The 18,226-nt window shown below is 45.0% G+C and overlaps 1 protein-coding gene across 1 annotated transcript in view; it reads left to right on the forward strand.

Moving 5' to 3' along the window:
• Positions 1 to 379: 379 nt before the first annotated feature.
• The window catches only part of LOC308324518 (E3 ubiquitin-protein ligase SMURF2), a 61,630-nt gene continuing 43,783 nt past the window's right edge, over positions 380 to 18,226 (forward strand). Inside the window, exon 1 of the mRNA XM_080776572.1 lies at positions 380 to 794. Within this exon, the coding sequence (XP_080632698.1) occupies positions 743 to 794 (52 nt within the window). The 5' untranslated portion in view covers positions 380 to 742. The remainder of the gene's footprint in view (positions 795 to 18,226) is intronic.

Here is an 18,226-nt window from a genome sequence, read left to right on the forward strand (position 1 = left end):
AGTTAGTTAACCGTTCTGTTGTGATAGTGGTCTCTTCCAGGATTACATTTCCTACAGGGAACGAGGGGTCACTAAAAATGCTTTGATCATGTGTAGGTCTATGAAAACGATGTTACCCATAACCAGATCGATAATTGACTCGACTCGAACTGAGCGTATATCAACAGTGGGACATACAATTTAAATAGACATTCTTGAATAGAACTTCTGTTCTATAAAATTACCAAAGTAACGAGAGTGTCGCTTCCCAAAAATAACTGACCTAAAGTACAACGTTGTTTAGCTTGTAGTTTTGTTCCGTCTGCGAACGCGACACTGTCGTACTAGGGAGTATAAATGGTGCCTTGGCTGGCTCTCTTGACGCTGTAGTGAAGCCAGACAGGGCGCTCCAGCCTCCACGGCGTACAGACAGCAACACTGAGAGCGAGGAGACTGTCTGGAGTACAAGCCCTTTCTCAAGATGTGAAGGAGGAGAACACTGTGCCACCATACGAAATAAAAACATTTTTTTAAACACCATATGCAGTTTGCGAAACATTTTTCTATTTTTGCATTTGTGACTGAGCAAGTGTGTATCTGTCAGTATTCAGTATCAGCGATTATGGCAGTTATTCTGTCCACATCCGGGCCACAATGCCTCCTTGACTCCATTATTGTCTAAAACTGGGGAAGACCTTGTTATTTTTTTTTAATGAGATATTTTTGTTAACACATAACCGTCGAGGCTGGAACCAAGAGGGAGATGTCTAATCAAGGGGTTCGGCGGAACGGTCCGGTGAAGCTGCGTTTAACAGGTACGTTTTTAGCTTAATTTAAATCCCCCCAAATATGTTTACCCACACACAACTAGAGAATGCTGTCATTAATTATATTTCGTCGCACGAGCGTGTCGCTCTAAAAAACATTTTTGCGTCATTTTCGTGTGAAATAATAGCCGACGCTACGCACGTCGACACTTTTTTCACATGAAAGTACGTCATTTTTTGCAGAGCGAGCGACACGTTCCTGCGACGAAGTGTATAAAATGAGAATCAAGTCGGCTCGGTGTATTTACTGGGATGGATCCGTTGCCATGAAGTTGTAGCTTTAACCAATAAATAGATAGACCTGTGCAATGTGCATCACCGTATCTCGTGTTTCTTTCTGCAACGTCACGACTCTTACACGTGAAACCCAGTGAAACCGTTCGTTGTTCCCACGCCATTGTTGTTAAAACGTTTAAAATACACAACATTGGGTACAAATTTAAACCCTACATTTGTAATGATAACTCTGGGAACTAGTCTTAGCCCTGCATTTGATACCAGCATTAACACTTGTCCTGAAATAGCTGTTTATTGTGTTTAATTTCCATTGGCAGTTCTTTGTAACGTTGCTAGCCATAGGAAATTAGCCCCTTGTGATGTTACATATTTCTATGCAAAAAGGCAGTGGTGCAAGTAAAATGTAATATGGATGCATTCTGAACGATAGTATAGTGAGGGAGTATAGTGACTATAACGTTGTTAGAGAGCGACAAAGTTTTCTAGCTAACGTTAGCCTAGCGAGACAGCTTCGTTCTTATTTGGCCAGTTGAGATGGTCTGATGGACAGTCACATTCTCAAAATGTTTAATTTCAAGCCTTGGAATAAATAAGGATGAGATATAGCGTTTGGCAATTTTTATTTGGTCTCGTGGAAAGAGTTTTTATTTTTGGATATGCGTATATATCTGTAGGAAGAGAGATGAAACTTAATCAAGCATTATGCTGGGGGCCTCCTGGAACCCCCACAAGGACATTAATTTTGGTAGGTCCCTCGACCTGAAAACCACTAGTCAAGTCTAGTGCTCACAGGAGGCAGCAACTGCCACTCGGCAGTAATTAATTAATCATAATAGGCTGCTATTCATGCGAGTTACTGGCATGGATGTAGTTTGCTCTTTCACTGTAATTCTTGTAAAATTGTATAACTGGTGGGGAATGTTGTAGTAGCAGTGGCAATTCATGCTGGAAATTGCCCTTTCTGCTTCTGACAGTAAGGGGCATTTCACAGTAGTAGCAGTCTCATGCACACGCATACAATTCACGTTAAGGCTTATTACACGTAATTCACAATTTGTTGCAACTGTGAGGTCAGTGTAACAACAGTACTGCAGCTGTGATATGGACTTGGCTCTCTCTTTTCCCTCTGTCTCCCTCTATCTGTCTGTCCCTCTGTCTGTGTTGCTTTCTCTTCCTCTGCCTTGGCTCACTTGTTTGGTTTGTACCATTTCAACACAAACAGAGAGACGTTTACATGAGAGGACATTGTTTTGACTGGGAGAGGGGGGATGACAGCTGCTGTGTTTGATGTGCTTCCAGGATCAGGGCAGATGCGAATTCCAGGCCGTTCTATTCACCAGGAAGAGCCAAATTAAATATTTAAGCTAGTGCTGTTTCTGATAGCAATAAGATAGAGGGAAGGAGGGAGCTTTCCAGGGAAATTGGGACCCATTTCATATGACAGACATGCAGGATAGACAGACTGGGTAGTTGTCAAGGACGGACCCCTAAAGTAAGTGTGTGTGTGTGTGTGTGTGTGTGTGTGTGTGTGTGTGTGTGTGTGTGTGTGTGTGTGTGTGTGTGTGTGTGTGTGTGTGTGTGTGTGTGTGTGTGTGTGTGTGTGTGTGTGTGTGTGTGTGTGTGTGTGTGTGTGTGTGTGTGTGTGTGTGTGTGTGTGTGTGTGTGTGTGTGTGTGTGTGGAACCTTATCTGAAATGTTTTTTCCCCAAATATAGTAGATCTATAAGCTCAAAGTGTGTGCATTTTGAGCTTGGAGATCAGCTATTTTTGTATACAATTTTAGTATAACTATATTTGCTCGGGACGCCCTGGCCTGGAACCCCCCAAGAAAGACCCCATGGGGGTTCCCAGACCCTACTTTGTTAACCAGTAATCTAAGCCGTTTTAAACAGTTGGTGTGTAAATCAGGTTTGTGCTCACAACATGACAAGCAAGTTTGTTTTGAGATTTGATTGATTTATATTCTTAAATAAATAGTCTGCCATATAGGCATGAAGAGATTGTGGACAGACAGGCCAGTCACAGAGGTTTCCAAGTTGTGTAACAGAAGGGCTACATAGCTTTGAAATTTGCAACCAGCTAATCGTGCCTGATCATTGGAGTATCATTTATCCTCAAGTCTTTCTGGTTGCTTAAACCTGTGAGACTGCGCATTGATGATCTGTTTTGTGTTAGTTCACAAATGACGTTGTCTCTATATAGAATCAATAGATGGTTTCTGTCATGCTGGATTACCAGTTTATTAAGCAGGAGACGTACTCTTTTGCGTTTTGGGTGAGGAGAGTATGTACGCTTTTTACGTCTGCATGCATACTTTCATACATTACAACGGTACAGTACGTCGCCAGGGGGTACTGCACCCACCTTAACAGTAACGTACGTACGTCGGATTGGGAACAGTCAGCAGCAGAAGGGAGATAAAAAATGCACAGAAAAAAACGTGTGAAAATTTCTCTCCCCCTGCGTTTTGTCCGCTCTCTGCGTATCTTTCGTAATCTAATGTCAGATAATATGGGCTTTTATTAGTTGTCCAGATGCCTTTACGCCAGCCCTCCGGGCCGTATCACTGTTATCTAAATGGCCGATGCTCATGCTTTTACTTTTCTCATGCAATTACCGGTACTTTTTTGTAACTTGAGTTTTCATTTTGGAAGTCTAGATGAGTCCATTCCATTAGTCTTTGAATTGGTCTGTAATTTCGGGTCAAGATGGACTGCAGTAGTCTCCTGGAAGAATGCTAAGAATGCGAGTCCACTGTGAAAAATGGCTAGCGCGGGATCTCTTTATGGTTTTCAGGGAGAGTGACACAATGCAGGCCCCCAGACCTAACATCATTCCTGCTGGAAAGAAAGCCTATGGAAATGAGTTTCCACTGAAATACTGTATTTGCCCAGCTCAACTACTCTCGCTGTCTCGTGTTTGACTTCCTGCCTTTCTGTCTTCTACACATCTGTCTGTTATTCAGTCAGCTGAACTGAATACATTTTTACGTACCACGGGTGTTGGGAATTATGTAATGTGTTGTGCCATGTCATCCATATGCTAGCTTGTTTCTGGCCCATAGTAGAGTGTAACGCAGAGCTCTGAGCCCAAGGGCTCAGTTTTTGCTGAAAGCGAGCTCGTATAATCGTATATTCACTGTACACTGTCATTAGGCATTTCTTTGTTTAGCACCAGCAGCTGTATGTTTATACTAGGTCCATTAGATTGTGATGTGGAGAGTAATGGGCCCAGAGAGTGTCGTTGCTACATTGTAGCAGCTTGTTGTTATGTGTCGACTGGATGATTTTGACACATTGCTGTTGATGAGTTTGTTTTCCTGCAAAGTCCTGAATGATGAGCAGTTACATGCAACCAGTATGTTTGCACTTGAGGAGCCTCTCCTTTGCTGACAACCCCCCCCCCCCCCCCCCCCCATATCAATTTGAACCAGATGTTGCAGATGTTTGCCAGCATTTAAACTGGAAAAATATGGCAAGCGAACCTCTAAAACTAACACTCTGGGTGAGAATTGCCCCTTGACTACACTGGACAGGTTTCCATTAAAGTCTACAACTGATCACTCCTAAATTATGTGACACGCAAACAAAGCTAATGGCTTAACACTTAACGAATCAGTCATAAATTACACAATTAAGACATGGCTCATTGCTTTATATATTATATGATCAGCTTAAATTCTGTTATGATGAAGACATGGCTCATGGCATGATGCTGTGGCCTTTCCAATTGGTCGTAAATTCATTGAGACACAGCCAATGCTTAACAGAGTGCCTTCAGAATAAACACTGTGGAAAGCATAACTCCATTTAAATTTCAACACAGATAATTGAAATTCGACTAGATTCTTTAAGAAAATAATATATGCAGCACGCATGCGTCCTATAGTCTCCAGTTTTCTGTCCTAAGCATCAACAGTATTTTTTTATTTGTTTAGCATATGGTTTGCTCATCTGAATTCTTTGGCCTGATTCAAACTCGAGAAGAGAGCTATCTCGGTGGGATTCCCTCGATTTCCCCGTTAGCATTCCCATCTCACTCTCTCTCTCTGAGTCACTCCTGTACTTTCCGACTGTATGCCTCTTCCGCATCAGTCCAAAGAATATTTAACCACCACCTGTGCTAAAGCTGCCTTTTTGGTTCAATTTCTCTGTCTTTGCCATTCTCTCCTATTTTTCCTTCTCTCTTTATCTCTATGAATAGTTACAGGTATTTTGTTCTCCTGCAAGAAAGATCAGCCGCCATTATTTGTAAATGTCATTTGACAACGCTGCAGCAGGTTTCTCTTTCCGAAGAGTCAATGTTGTCATTTTTGTTGAAGTGGTTACTGCTAGTGTGGCCGCCCCTATTCTCTGCTACTTGGAAGATGATGGACTGCTGAATGGACACAGATGCTGTTTTCATGGCCAAACAGACTCATTTTTAAAGACGCGACAACAAGCTGTGGAGGTTAAACATCGGCCCACTGTACAGCCTTGATTGAAATGCTTGGGTCTTGTCTGTTTAGCATGTTCCCCGCTGCCGCTACACACACACACACACACACACACACACACACAGCCTTGCTTGGCCTGTCTTTAGTCTACTGATGAGCAGAGACGGAGGCTGTGGAGGCCCAGAGACCTGATGATCAAGAGAGGTTTTAATGTGGTCTAAGCCTGCGCATGGTGCATTCATGTGGCCTCAGTCAGAGCCTTTTTTCCCCTTTACTGAGTGCCTGTATGGAAGTGATTTGGGCTCATCTGGGTGTTCAGACAGGATACATTGTAAATACACAATGATTAGATACATGTGGGGAACGTTGACTCTGCTGCTTGGTGTGCAGACGACGTAACATTTCCACATTCTGCTGCATAGCAAGACGAGAAGGTGAAAACAAACTGATAGCAAAGACAAAAGTGGGGGTGTGGTGGGATTGAAGGGAGGGTTGAGAGAAGGGGCAACATAACGAGCATCATTGCACGTCATTTGTAAATGTTTTCCTTCCTTCCCCACTGAGGGCCTCTCTGATAATTTTGAAATTGTTCCGTCAATGAATTGACTGACTCTGGGCCCGCTCTGCTGTTGGTTCAGCTGCACTCTTCAGCGAGGAGGACAAAGGCTTCTGCGGTCGCTCTGCCCTCAAACCGCTGCCAGCAACAGCTCGCAAGAGACCAGATGTAGCCGACGGGGAGAGGAAGCACTTCTCCGATCCGAACACTTGTCTAAATGTCACCCCTGACAGGTGGGGAGCAGAACAGCCCGGTCCAGAACCTCCCCATGCCCTTGTTTCTCCTCCTTTAGAGGTTCCCCTGGAATAACAAAGGGAAGGACTGCAATCATGTTACTCAGCGGGACTTGAGGTCTCACATGTTGCTCAGACTCGTGGGCTCTTTAACGATTCAGATTCAACTTCATTTTCACATAACAAGTTTACAGGTGTAAAAGAGTTCTTTGTTGGACAAGTGCCCATCATTGCATCAATTTGCAGTTTCAAGAAGGGTTAAATATTAGAGGAAGATAGAAACAAGTAAAACAGGTTAGATATGTCAAATATTCTACTATAAACAAGCAATGTCAAATATGGTGCATTAAAAAAATACTTTTAAAAAGCAATAAAATAGTAATATAAAATGCCAATAAAATTAGACATTTAAATGGCAGAAGATATAGAAACAACCCTTTGTGCAGTGCCTTGTGCAGGTGAGACCCATTACTGTATTATAAGAAGAGTGTCATTTTCAGGTGGCGAGATCAGCTTCTTCCTGCCAAGTTGGAGCAGGGAGCATGATTAACTGCTTTTTTACATGCACAGTCAATAACACTAACTAACTGTGTGTTGCTAACAGACTTTGAAAGCCTCCGTGTCTAAATATTTCTCCTCCATTTAGTCCCCTTTAAAGAGTCACTAGCGCCGCAAAAAAGAACATAATCCCACACTAGCTTCCCACCTGTGAAGTGTGAAGAATTGAAGATAGACAATTGTGTTTGTTTGCGCGCCCCACTGAGCCGGAAGCACTGTGGAGGAATCGGCATTGGTCTCCACACTGGTGGTGGGTGAACTGAGTAGTGAGTACTTTACCTGTGAGCCAACTGGACACATCCATGTTTTTTACGGTTATTTTCATTGCATTCAGACTTTTTAAATGGGGTATAGATAAAGACGAGCAGACAGGACGGCCCCTGACAAAGGATACAAATCCCTTTCATGGATGATTCATGGCATGTGTGTCTGTGTTCGGTAGTTCCTTGAGCGACTGGGAAAGCCCTCATTACCATTGTGTTTTATGTTATCTGTGTGCTAGAGAGGGCATCCAGTGGTAAGCAGATGCTGGACATGAGCAGAGTTGCTCTGAAACTCGCTGTGTGGTCCTGTACCTCAGTTGTCCATGCACGACTGGACCCATCCGAGTGCTTATTACTTCCTTCCTTCCTTATTACAATTTCAACCTGGCGTCCTATATTGGGCATGCCATTATACAGTAGGTGAATGTTGAAAAATAGGCTTTCACGTACTGGGCTTAAGTGATTAAATCACACAGACGCACATCTTAATATTCAAGATGTATGACTGCCCTCGCCCCCTCCACTCCCTGCACAGATAGTCCCTGCATCCATTTCTAGCTCATCTCCGTATATTTCCACTATTTTCATTTTAGTGAATGCGGTCAATCTCGTCTGACGCAAAATGTACTCCAGATTCCTAGACAGTTCTAATTAGTTTGGTGTGATCAGTCACAGTGACTCATACCAGTTTACATCTGGATTGAGTGTCTGCCTGCCTGTATTTGAAACCAAACCTCCCTTGCCTTCCCTTAGTGCGAGCTTGTGCTGGTCGTGTGCCTCTGTTGCAATGGCTACAGACAGTGAGAGGAGAGAGAGAGAAAAGACTGCTCTAACTCTTGACTAGGAGAAGTGCTAATCCTCCTGGGTGGCTGGGGAAAAGGCTTCTTCAAAGTCTTGATGTGTTAACCTGGCTGTGGCGGTTAATGTGAGGCGAGGGAGGGGGCGCTCCAGCGAAAGCCAATATGACTTGTGTACGTATTGCTTTCGCCTGAACATTCCTCCTTTTCCCTGTCGCCGTTTTTTCTCTTTCCCCTGTTATTTCACACGCATTTCCCCAGACACTTCACTCTGGGGTACCTCCCCTAGGCTTGGAGGGGAGGTTCATAATAATTATTAAAATTAATGTAATAAATACTTACAGTTGGGGCGCTATAACAGCCCACTTTACATTTCGTCTTATAAGTCTTGAACCATAGGTCGTAAAATCAAAATTTAACTTTCCCTGGATTCCTTTGGTCATGACGCATCTCCCCATATAGGCCACGCCCATTTGCGTCAGGATAGATTTTCCGCCATGTTGACTATTCTTCAAAACACACTTTTTGCTCATCCACCTACAGCTTTTGTGCAAATCTCACAAAGAATGGTACACATGATCCACCCCAAATTTCATTCACATGTCGTGGGTATAGTTTAATCAACAGAGAGGCCAAAGCAATTCTATTATATTTGCAATTTATTGCAAAAACATGCTTTTTGGGGGATAAATTCACTATGTTTGCCATAGCGTAGCCTACGTGCGACAGGACAATTCCCTCCCAATCAGCAATGTGATCTATTACATCGCATTACCCACACTGTACATAATTTGGTGTTCATAAATTCACTGTTGGAGAAAACTTTCACACACCTAGAAATCAGGCATATGCACAGGTGCGTAGGCCAGTGGACATGAATGAAAGCAATAAGGTACACTGGCACACTGTGTATTTGCTCGGCACATTAGTATTGTCTTATTTAATGAAGCAACGTTTCGGTCCCTCCGGACCTTCATGTGTTCATAAATTCAGAATGGGTAAGGTCTAGTCTTGCATAATTCCTAGTAGGCCGGTGCCCGAACAGGCACAGGTCTAGTTTTATTTAATTATTTAGTTCAGGGTTTAAGGGAAAGTGATGTTAGAGAGACAGGAGAGGAGTTGAGTTTTGCTGAATTATTCACGGTGGAAGGATGGAGCACAAACTGTATTTCCCAGACCAAAGGACTTTGAGTTTGAGTTTTGAGCAGTATCTAGATGAGTTCAGAGAAGATCACTTCAGTCTCAGGTAGTTGGGGAGATCAACCCTTGTTCTGCCTCGGTCCTCCTCTGGCCTCTGTGTTGTTTAGTCTGACATCAGTGCCCTACATACACACACACACACACTCGCACTCCCCACTCTCCCTCCATCAGCTACACAACAGAACCCCCATTCTTCTGTCATTACACTGGACATTGTTCCTCTGAGCCGAGACCTACAGGTGCTGCGGTTTTGGGGGGTGGGGGTGGTGGTTTAGGGGTAGTCAAGCGGTGCGAGGCCAGCCCCCCCTCTTCTTGTCACATTCCAGTTTTTGATATGTGATCTCAGCCGCAGCATATTCCCCCCCCCCCCCCCCCCCCCTTTTTTCCTTCTTCTTCTTTTAGTGCCGTCTCTGATTGTTGTTTTCTTTCAGCAAGCCGGCGGTGGTTCTCCAGGTGAGTCGGCTCAGCATGTTTGTACAAAAGTCTTATTAGCTCTGCTAGACCTAGACATCCACACACACGCACAAGAGCTGTTTGGTTTTCCTAGAAATGGGAGGTGCAGAGGGAACAGCCCCCGAGAGTCCATCCATCCCAGCCCGATGAAGATAAGTGGAAACCTGAGCTGAATTCTTGGATGTGCTAGCTCGGCTATAAACCTGGCTGGACATGGTTTTGATACAATTAACTCTCTTGCGCTAACCTCCAGCATATGGGGAGGGGAAGGGTGGGGTGGGGTTGATTGGTGTGAAATCCCCAAGATGCCAGCAGCTGACTGCAGACGTCTGTCCGTGCCTCGGCCTGACGGCCAGCCCCTTTGGTCCTCTAGGAGACGGGATCAGAGGGAAGATGTTTATATTCACACTGGATCACATTTCAAATGGCATCTCCGTCAAACTTGAACAAATATGCACAAGGATTCCTGTAAGAAGGGGGCACTCCGGCTGCATGCGAGCCAAGAGGCAAACGGACACCTTTCAACACAGGCTCTTTTTTTCTCCTCCTCCCCCAATGTTCTGGTTCTTTTTCTGGACCCAGAAAAATCCCAGATACCCATAGTAGCCACTCAATTGTCTTTTCACTCTCGTCTCGAGTTTGGCCATTTTGGTGAGCAACTCTCTGCTTGATAAGCGTTTGGTTTTGCTGGTCAGGAAGTTCTTACAAAACTCCCCTCCACATACAGCACTGCGAGTATGGGCCAAATAATGACTGACTGCAGTTGGCTTGATGATTCATGTGTTTGGGCTCACCGGCGGAGGCCACAGAAACTCCCAGACAGCCATGTTAAAAATGTTAAGGGATGTGAGCTTAATGTTTACTCTCCCAGTAAAGCCTTAGCCTTTCATTATGGGAGAAACACTTTGATGTGCTTGTTTACTGTACTGGGATTATGGCAAACAGTGATGGTTTCCACTATCTGACTCAGCAGTGGGATTTCCACAGTTGACTCCACTCTGGAGTGAAACGCAGGAGCTCGTCTTAAGGCATAAAACACATGACTTGGTCTATGTTCGGCCAAAGTATTTGTGTCTCAGCGGTTTGGCAGCACTTGGATTAAGCATTGCAGCAAAGGTCAAAACAAGGGGTGCTTGGTGGCTCAGCCACAGGCCATGTGATCATTGTGAGCGTGAGGACCTGGGTTCAAGTCCGACCCCCGTCTTGTCTCGAATGTCTCTGCTCTCTCTCTGCCCGTGGTTTCCTGTTTCTCTACATCGACCCATCTCATATAAAACATAAAAATGCCACACATTAAAGTCCAAATTAAAGCCACCTCCGGGGTCTTGATGATTTTATTGAAGCAGCTTGGCTATATTTGGAACAGACATGACACATGGCTCATAGACACGTGTCGCACACTTTAAACATGACTTCCAACACCTCATAAAAGCTGTTAATGGCACACACCTGCACACTATGCCATTTGCTCACAATTTGAAGCACGGAACCCCAGTGGCATCTCAATGATGACGCATCAGGACCAGCTCATAGCAGCTATTACTGATTATGACAACCAACCCCCAAGAATGCAGAGCGTGTGTGTGTGTGTGTGTGTGTGTGTGTGTGTGTGTGTGTGTGTGTGTGTGTGTGTGTGTGTGTGTGTGTGTGTGTGTGTGTGTGTGTGTGTGTGTGTGTGTGTGTGTGTGTGTGTGTGTGTGTGTGTGTGTGTGTGTGTGTGTGTGTGTGTGTGTGCGCGCGGCACGCGCCTATCATGCATGATCTGAAAGTACCATGTCTTGTTCACACAGCACTGTTTAACACAGAGGAGTTACTTGTACCAGAAGACAAACTAGAGCAGGGTGGCAAAAGTTTGACCACATGACTAATGAATGCATGGTTGCAGACAAGAAAGACATGAGTCTATAACGTGTGTCGCATTTATATGAATGGGCATGGAATGGATTGAGATGTACGCCAATCAATGGGGCCGTAGCTGAGTGGGTAGAGAGAGAGAGCACCTGGGAAACTGAAGGTCTGTGGTTTTTGTCTCGGCTGCGGTCGAAGTGTCCCTGAGCAAGACACTCAACTGCTCCCAGAACACTGTACTAATAGTGCTCACTGTTTTTAATATGCGTCTTGGGGTAGAAAAGATCTCCATATTCTAACATTTTAAATGGGGTAAAAGACCTGGCTTGCTAGCTTGGAGCGGCGCATTGAACGCGGCCAGCAGTGGGCCGCTTTTGGTAAGCAGGATGGGTAAATGCAGATGACAAATGATATGCATACACATACAGTGACAAAAGGAGTGTATTATTAGTAGTAGTAGTTCTGTAATTATATTAAAATGATTACATTTGCCAAAGTAAATGGTGGATAAAATACTGCAGAAAATAACAAATTTGAGTACCAAGCAGCACAGGGTTCCCACCAGTCAGCGCAACATATCGACATACTTGGCTGGGAATGAATATCAGGAGGAGGGAAGTGGGGTGCAAAATGTTGGTGATGATGTAACATTGGGAAAGGTGTGGAGAAAAAGGAAAAAGACGGGTCTGGGGTCGAGCAAATGGGTGTGCGTGCGTGCACGTACATGCGTGTGCGCACAACGAGGCAACGGCAGCCCTGGAGTTCTGTTAAACAGGTTAGTGCCCCCAACCCCTCACTGCAGCTCAGCCCAGGCCTCCACTCTCCTCTGTGCTCCTCCATTACATCAGTGAGAGCAGAGAGAAGCCAAGGAGCTTAGAGGGAAAGCCGCGTGGCTCTCTCCAAACAGCCCGGGTCTCTCTCCAAACAGCCCGGGTCCCGGCCAACAGCGGTGCGAGCTCGCAGAAGCCCTGCACTCGGCTCGGCTGCACTGTTTTGACTTCTCAGCTAAGCGGTGGCAGCAGCAGCGGTCATGGTGCTGTGGAAGACTTTACTCGTTATATTAGGCACATTGTATTGCGCAGAGTGGAAAGAGCGAGCGATGTGCGGTTGCAGGGGGTGGCGGAAATGCAGCAAAAAAAATGCTATTATGGACAGGTTCCCTCTATTAGATGCCGAGAATAGTCAGGGTTGACTCCCTATTATGTAATTATATTACAGTATATATGGGCTGTATTACGGGAGGGAAAAGGTGACGTAAGACGGATGAAATGTTCTCACAGTAAGAATGACGTCAGACCATTTCCTTTAATGCATGTGTGTTCCCGTCGCACCTGGACCTCTTTTTGCAGTGGTAGGGCTCAGCCGCTGTGTCTCACTCACTCTGCTCAATGTTTTCTCTTGTTTATTGAGGAGACTCGGAGAGCTACAATTAATATGCGTCTTTGCTTTGAAGGTCACATCGTTACCGGGCCCCTGGCTGGCGCCACCTCACTCTACTAAGCACCAACAACGTTATTCATGTGTAAAATGGCACCCTGCCCGACAGGTTCTTTGCGCCTCAAGACCCTTCTTAGAGCCTGTGTTTCCAGAGCTCTATCATCACCATAGCAGACAGGTGTTGAGTGTGATGTACGGTGATGTATGGCTTCTCTTAGTCACGACTGACACTCTGACCGTAATCCCATTTTCGTGGTTGAGGCTACTGTGGTCGGACGGGTGGCCAAAGGTATGTTCTGTGACTTATCTCTTCCTTTATCCCCAGAGGTGCTGCACTGTCTGTGCACACTGCACAGCGATGTGTGACATATGCCCCTCCCTTCCCAATTTCTTTCTGTTTTGTTTTTGTCAAGTGTGTAACAGGAGTCCCAGGGGTGTCGAATAGACATGGCCATGTTTTGCTCTGTGGAAAAGGTTTTCCTTTTTTCCATATACAATTCTCATAATCTTGGAAATTACAGGTCTGTTTCCCACCTTCCCCTATTACTCGGCCACCGGTATCTCCAAATATCTATTATGTTCCCAGCTACAGGCCTTATCGAATTAACATATTTACATTTACATACATACGAGTGTGGATTTGTAAGATCTTTAGAAAATGAATTAAAAATAAATATATACATGTCAACGCTGGAAAATGTCCCTGTGCCTACCAATCACTTTGCCTTAACCACATTTCCACAGTCTGCCTTTACTCTGTCCAAGACTTGGAAATTCTACCCTGTGCCTCAACAGTACACTGCTGGGTCTAACTACACAGGCCGGGGCTGCAGTTGTGGTGTAGCCAGGTCTTTAAAAAGTAAGCCAGTTTTGATAGCAGCAGGGCAGAGCTGCGTGTGCTCATGGACAGGGTAGTCTGGTCCAACGGCAAATAATGTCCTGCGTCAACCCCTAACTCACACTCACTGACTGTGAAGCTGGTGTATAACATATGTTATTCTAAATGGCACCCCCCACCCCAATGTCAATATTCATTAGTTTGTTCTTAACCGTTTCCCGAGACTCCTGGCAGATTGCTATGGTAGGACTCGGAGTCTGCTCTTGGTCAGAAGAGATTTACCATGTCAAGGAAGATGGCTCCAGGATTAGAGGAGAACATAGATAACAAATAAGTCCACCAGCACAAGCTCATGTCTACCCCCCCCCCCCCCTGTTAGTTGTCTCCCTCCCTTTTAGGGATTTTAATGTCCCACAGAGAGTGGAAAGGGGAAGAGGAAGCCTTTGTTTACAGAAGAACAATGCTGCGAATGAGATCGCTCGGCCCTGCGCCCGGAGTCAAAATAGGGCCAGTCAGACAGGCAGGCAGGGGAAAGGGTGGGTGTGGGAGATAGTGTGGGGGGCCAAGTTCCCTGAAGATGTGTCAGATCGTCTGGTGGGATTGGGCCATGGCATTGGTCTTGGAGAACCAGGTGGACAGGAAGGGAGGTATAGGAGAGGGGGTCAACCAGAGCTCACAAACCTGAGAGGATGGATTCGTTTCACACTAGTCACCAAGGCAAGCACCCCCCCCCCAATTGGAGCCAAATTGACCTCTTAACTCCAACATCAGTTAGAGGTTAGTTTAGCATTTAGTGTAATTTACTTTATGTACTCTTTAAAGACAAGAGTTAAATTACCATTAAGCATTTTAAGGTGTAGGCATTGAATCCAGACTTTTGACAGGGCTGGGAATGGCAGTCTATATTCCCACACCCCCGCTTCCTCCTTCACGTTCTGGACTCCAGAGGGATGGTTAACCACAGCAGTGTGAACCCCATTCTCTCCCTACGGCACTCTGGCCTTTCCCATGTTCCTTTGCGGTATCGCTGACTGTATGCGTGAGAGACAGTAAAATCTGTATGCATAAGAGAGAGAGAGAGAGAGAGAGAGAGACACATTTACTTCACTCTTCCAAATTAAATTTACTCCAAGTATTTGACTGTGTGCCTGTTGACAGTGTTTTCCCCTCTCTCTACTTCCACATCAGTTCACAAGAAAAGACGCGGGATCCGGCCGCCCCCCCCCCCACCCCCACTCCATTTTGTTTTGACCGTTGATTGTTGCCATGGTGATGTCGTTTGAGAGTGTCACATGACCTCTGGCTCCCCAGGTGTTTGGCTTGAGTCTGATCGGGAGGGCTCATTGATTCCCCCAGCTGAGCACACTGGGCTTCTTTGTGCACTGTGAGAACCTCAGCCCTCCTTAACTATCAACCCAAGGTCCCTCTCCCTGCCACACACAAATCACTTAGATTAGTTGATTTTTATTAAAAGGACTGTGCATTTCAGTTAATTATTGATGATTATCATAGTGTATTGAAACAATATTGATACAAACCACACTGACTGACATTTCCCCGTTCTTGCTATTTTGTACGTTCTCAACTTTATTGTCACACCTCCGTGTCCAGAAAAAAAGTGGGTGGAATTTGTCGTACAAATAAGTGGGTGGAATTTTTCGTACAATCACCATAGAATAGAGAAAGAAAGAAAGAGGTAAACGGTATAAACATATACATAAGGTACATGGAATGAGGCAGTACTAAACATATAGCACATATAACGATCTCTACATAAGGTGCAGGATTTTAATGAACAGGCATTAGTCCGACACCATACCCCAAACCCTAAACCTAACCTCACGGTAAGCCACAGGTTAGTAACTGCCTCAGACCCCGTGGGGACCACAGCCTGGGAGAGGGAAAGGTTGAAAGTACATACACTTAAACGTTTATAAAAAATACAACATTGTGGAACTAGCCGATTTAAAAACGTACACTTACATGTGAGCGTGTCGATGACCTATTTCATACAAGTATAGTATAAAATAAATGTGGCCTATTTTGGCATACTACATTGTTTATTTTGATTATTGGTATCAGTCACTGTCATTTCTTTCAAAGTTATTTGTCATATCTGCTCTGTTCAATGTTGAGGACTGTTGAGTGAGTTGAGACTGTAGCTGGACATTAAGCGATCCTACATCTTTCTAAAGGAGATGTTAAAAGATCTATGCTCTCAAGTGGCTTACAATCGCAAAATTGTGCGCACTCCAAGTTCCTTTTTCTTCCATGGCATATTCATGATAACGGCGCTCGGTACAAAAGTCATCAGAGTCTTCTGCTTTAAAAGGTTTTGGTCATTTATCAGCGGGAGGGACATGGGAAGGGTTTTTCTTTTTCCTGTACGGACAGGCTGATGATGGAGCAGAGATACTCTGTTATCAGCCGTGCGCGCGCTCTAGCCGTGATGTACAGCAGTTCCACTTGTCATTACTCACGGTGTCGCCGTCACCCATACTTAATTCAACTGATGGTTTACAGGCACTGTCGGCACGGCCTGGTACTGGAAAAAGCTCTTGTCTGTCCCTGACCTGTCACATTCCACTGTGAGCTCAGCTTTATGCCTGCATTAGAAAGCCACCTCTGAGGCTTCTATCTCCAGAGCGGTTGCATTTGATTGACAGGCAGCACCAATGCCCTGTTTTAGTATTTGCTGTCTTAAAGGTCAATACTCTGCAGTCCTTGCCTGGCGGGAATATCTCAGCGGAGATACCCCCCCCCCCACACACACACACACACACACACCCCGTCAGTGAGCGCTGCAGCTCTTTGCTTTGCGACTGGAATGAGAAACACAGACGACACAGAGGGTCCCTTCTCTCCCTCACTTTCTCGCCTTGCCTCGATACCACCGTTGCTATGACGACAACAGGATTTAAGATGAGCCGAGATTGTGTGTGTGTGTGTGTGTGTGTGTGTGTGTGTGTGTGTGTGTGTGTGTGTTGGAAAGGGAGGGGGAGTGGGTGGCCTGGTGAAAAATGTTTGGAAAATTAGTTTGTGCCATGGTGGTTTAAACGACATGTTTGTTGTGGGCACAGGGTGATACTTTCCCTCTGTACAGGAATAATGATGAGCTGGATTCCATTTGCAGTGTCGGAGTTCAACTCCTCTGTTCTGCTGCCGGCCTTTCTGTCTTTTCCTACGCCTATCGAAACCCCTCACCCCTTATTCGCTTTGGCAAACCGCTGCATCATTCGCCTGGGCTAGGAATTGCCACTCCCTGAATACGGCATTTTAAGTTATAACGAGATGTGGAAAAGAAATGACGTGATTCTAACCATCTGAAATGAGGGGGTTTTACGTTTCTGCTCTTTCCCAGGATTTAATATCGTGTGTGCGGTTCCGTATGTACCTTTCCATGTTTATGTACCAGGACGGTGTGCGCATACATTTTGTCAACGTGCAAGCCTGAGAAAGCACAACCATGGCGGCTAATAAAAAGCAGATTTACGATGCCGCCCTGTAGGTGCGAGCTCACCCGTTTCCGTTTTCTTGTGGAAGGCTCTTGTCATCAGGGTCTTGTCATCAGCAGTCCCCCACATCCCCCGTAAATTCGGAGGAACTCCGTGCACTGACAAGAAAACGGGACGGTCACTTAACTTGGTGTCATTATACAAAGCCATTGCATCAGGAAGGAAGTTTAACTCTATCTCTACCGCTAGCTGTTAGCATAAACCCCAGTTCCCAGTGCCAGCATACGCGTTCACTTTAAAAGACGGAGTTTGCCCCCCCCTCACACACACACACACACTCGCTACACATTAGAACAAGCACACACTGTTTATCTTTTGTCAGAAGCGGCAGCGTCGCCGCACGAATTTTGAATTGAAATGTTAAATGACATTTCAATTCAATCAATTTCATACTGTATACACACACACACACACACACACAGTATACTGTATGTGTGTACTGTATTAGCTACTATAGTACAGTACTTAATGTGGATATGTGGACCAAAATAAAGTAAACAAACTCATCTAATAAACGTATATAATTGCTGTGAATCAACTGTATTGTCACATCACAGTTTTATAAGTAAAAGACTGGGTAAAATGTGTTTTTGTGCATAGTTCCCATCGTGTTGTTCCAAGTAAAAAAAGAAAGGGAAGTGCCCTGACTGAAATATTGTCAATCATTGTTGTGTTTGGACACAACGTCTTCTCGCCCTACATTCAGAACCATCTTCTCTCTACTACCGGCTTCATCAAGGAGACATCAGACGGCCAGGGATTTGTTTGACATTTCAGATTTATTTGAGTGTCCAAGCCTGGAGAGACTTGTCGGAATGCTGGAAGCAAACAGCTGGGAAGCTTAACCAAAACTGAACTGAGTCAGCGGCACCACAGAGGGCAACATGGCAACACAAACCATTGCTTTATTTGCTTCCACAAAGCCAGTCCCCATTTTGAGAGTTCTGACATTATCGTCAAGCTCTTGCAGTCCAACAACATCAAGGCGCGCAACCACATCTGTCTGATTACATCAGATTGAAGATGGTTCTCCTTATGTTTGGGTACTCGC

This window comes from Protomyctophum bolini (assembly GCF_963924005.1).
Source record: "Protomyctophum bolini genome assembly, chromosome: 11".
Taxonomy (NCBI): domain Eukaryota; kingdom Metazoa; phylum Chordata; class Actinopteri; order Myctophiformes; family Myctophidae; genus Protomyctophum; species Protomyctophum bolini.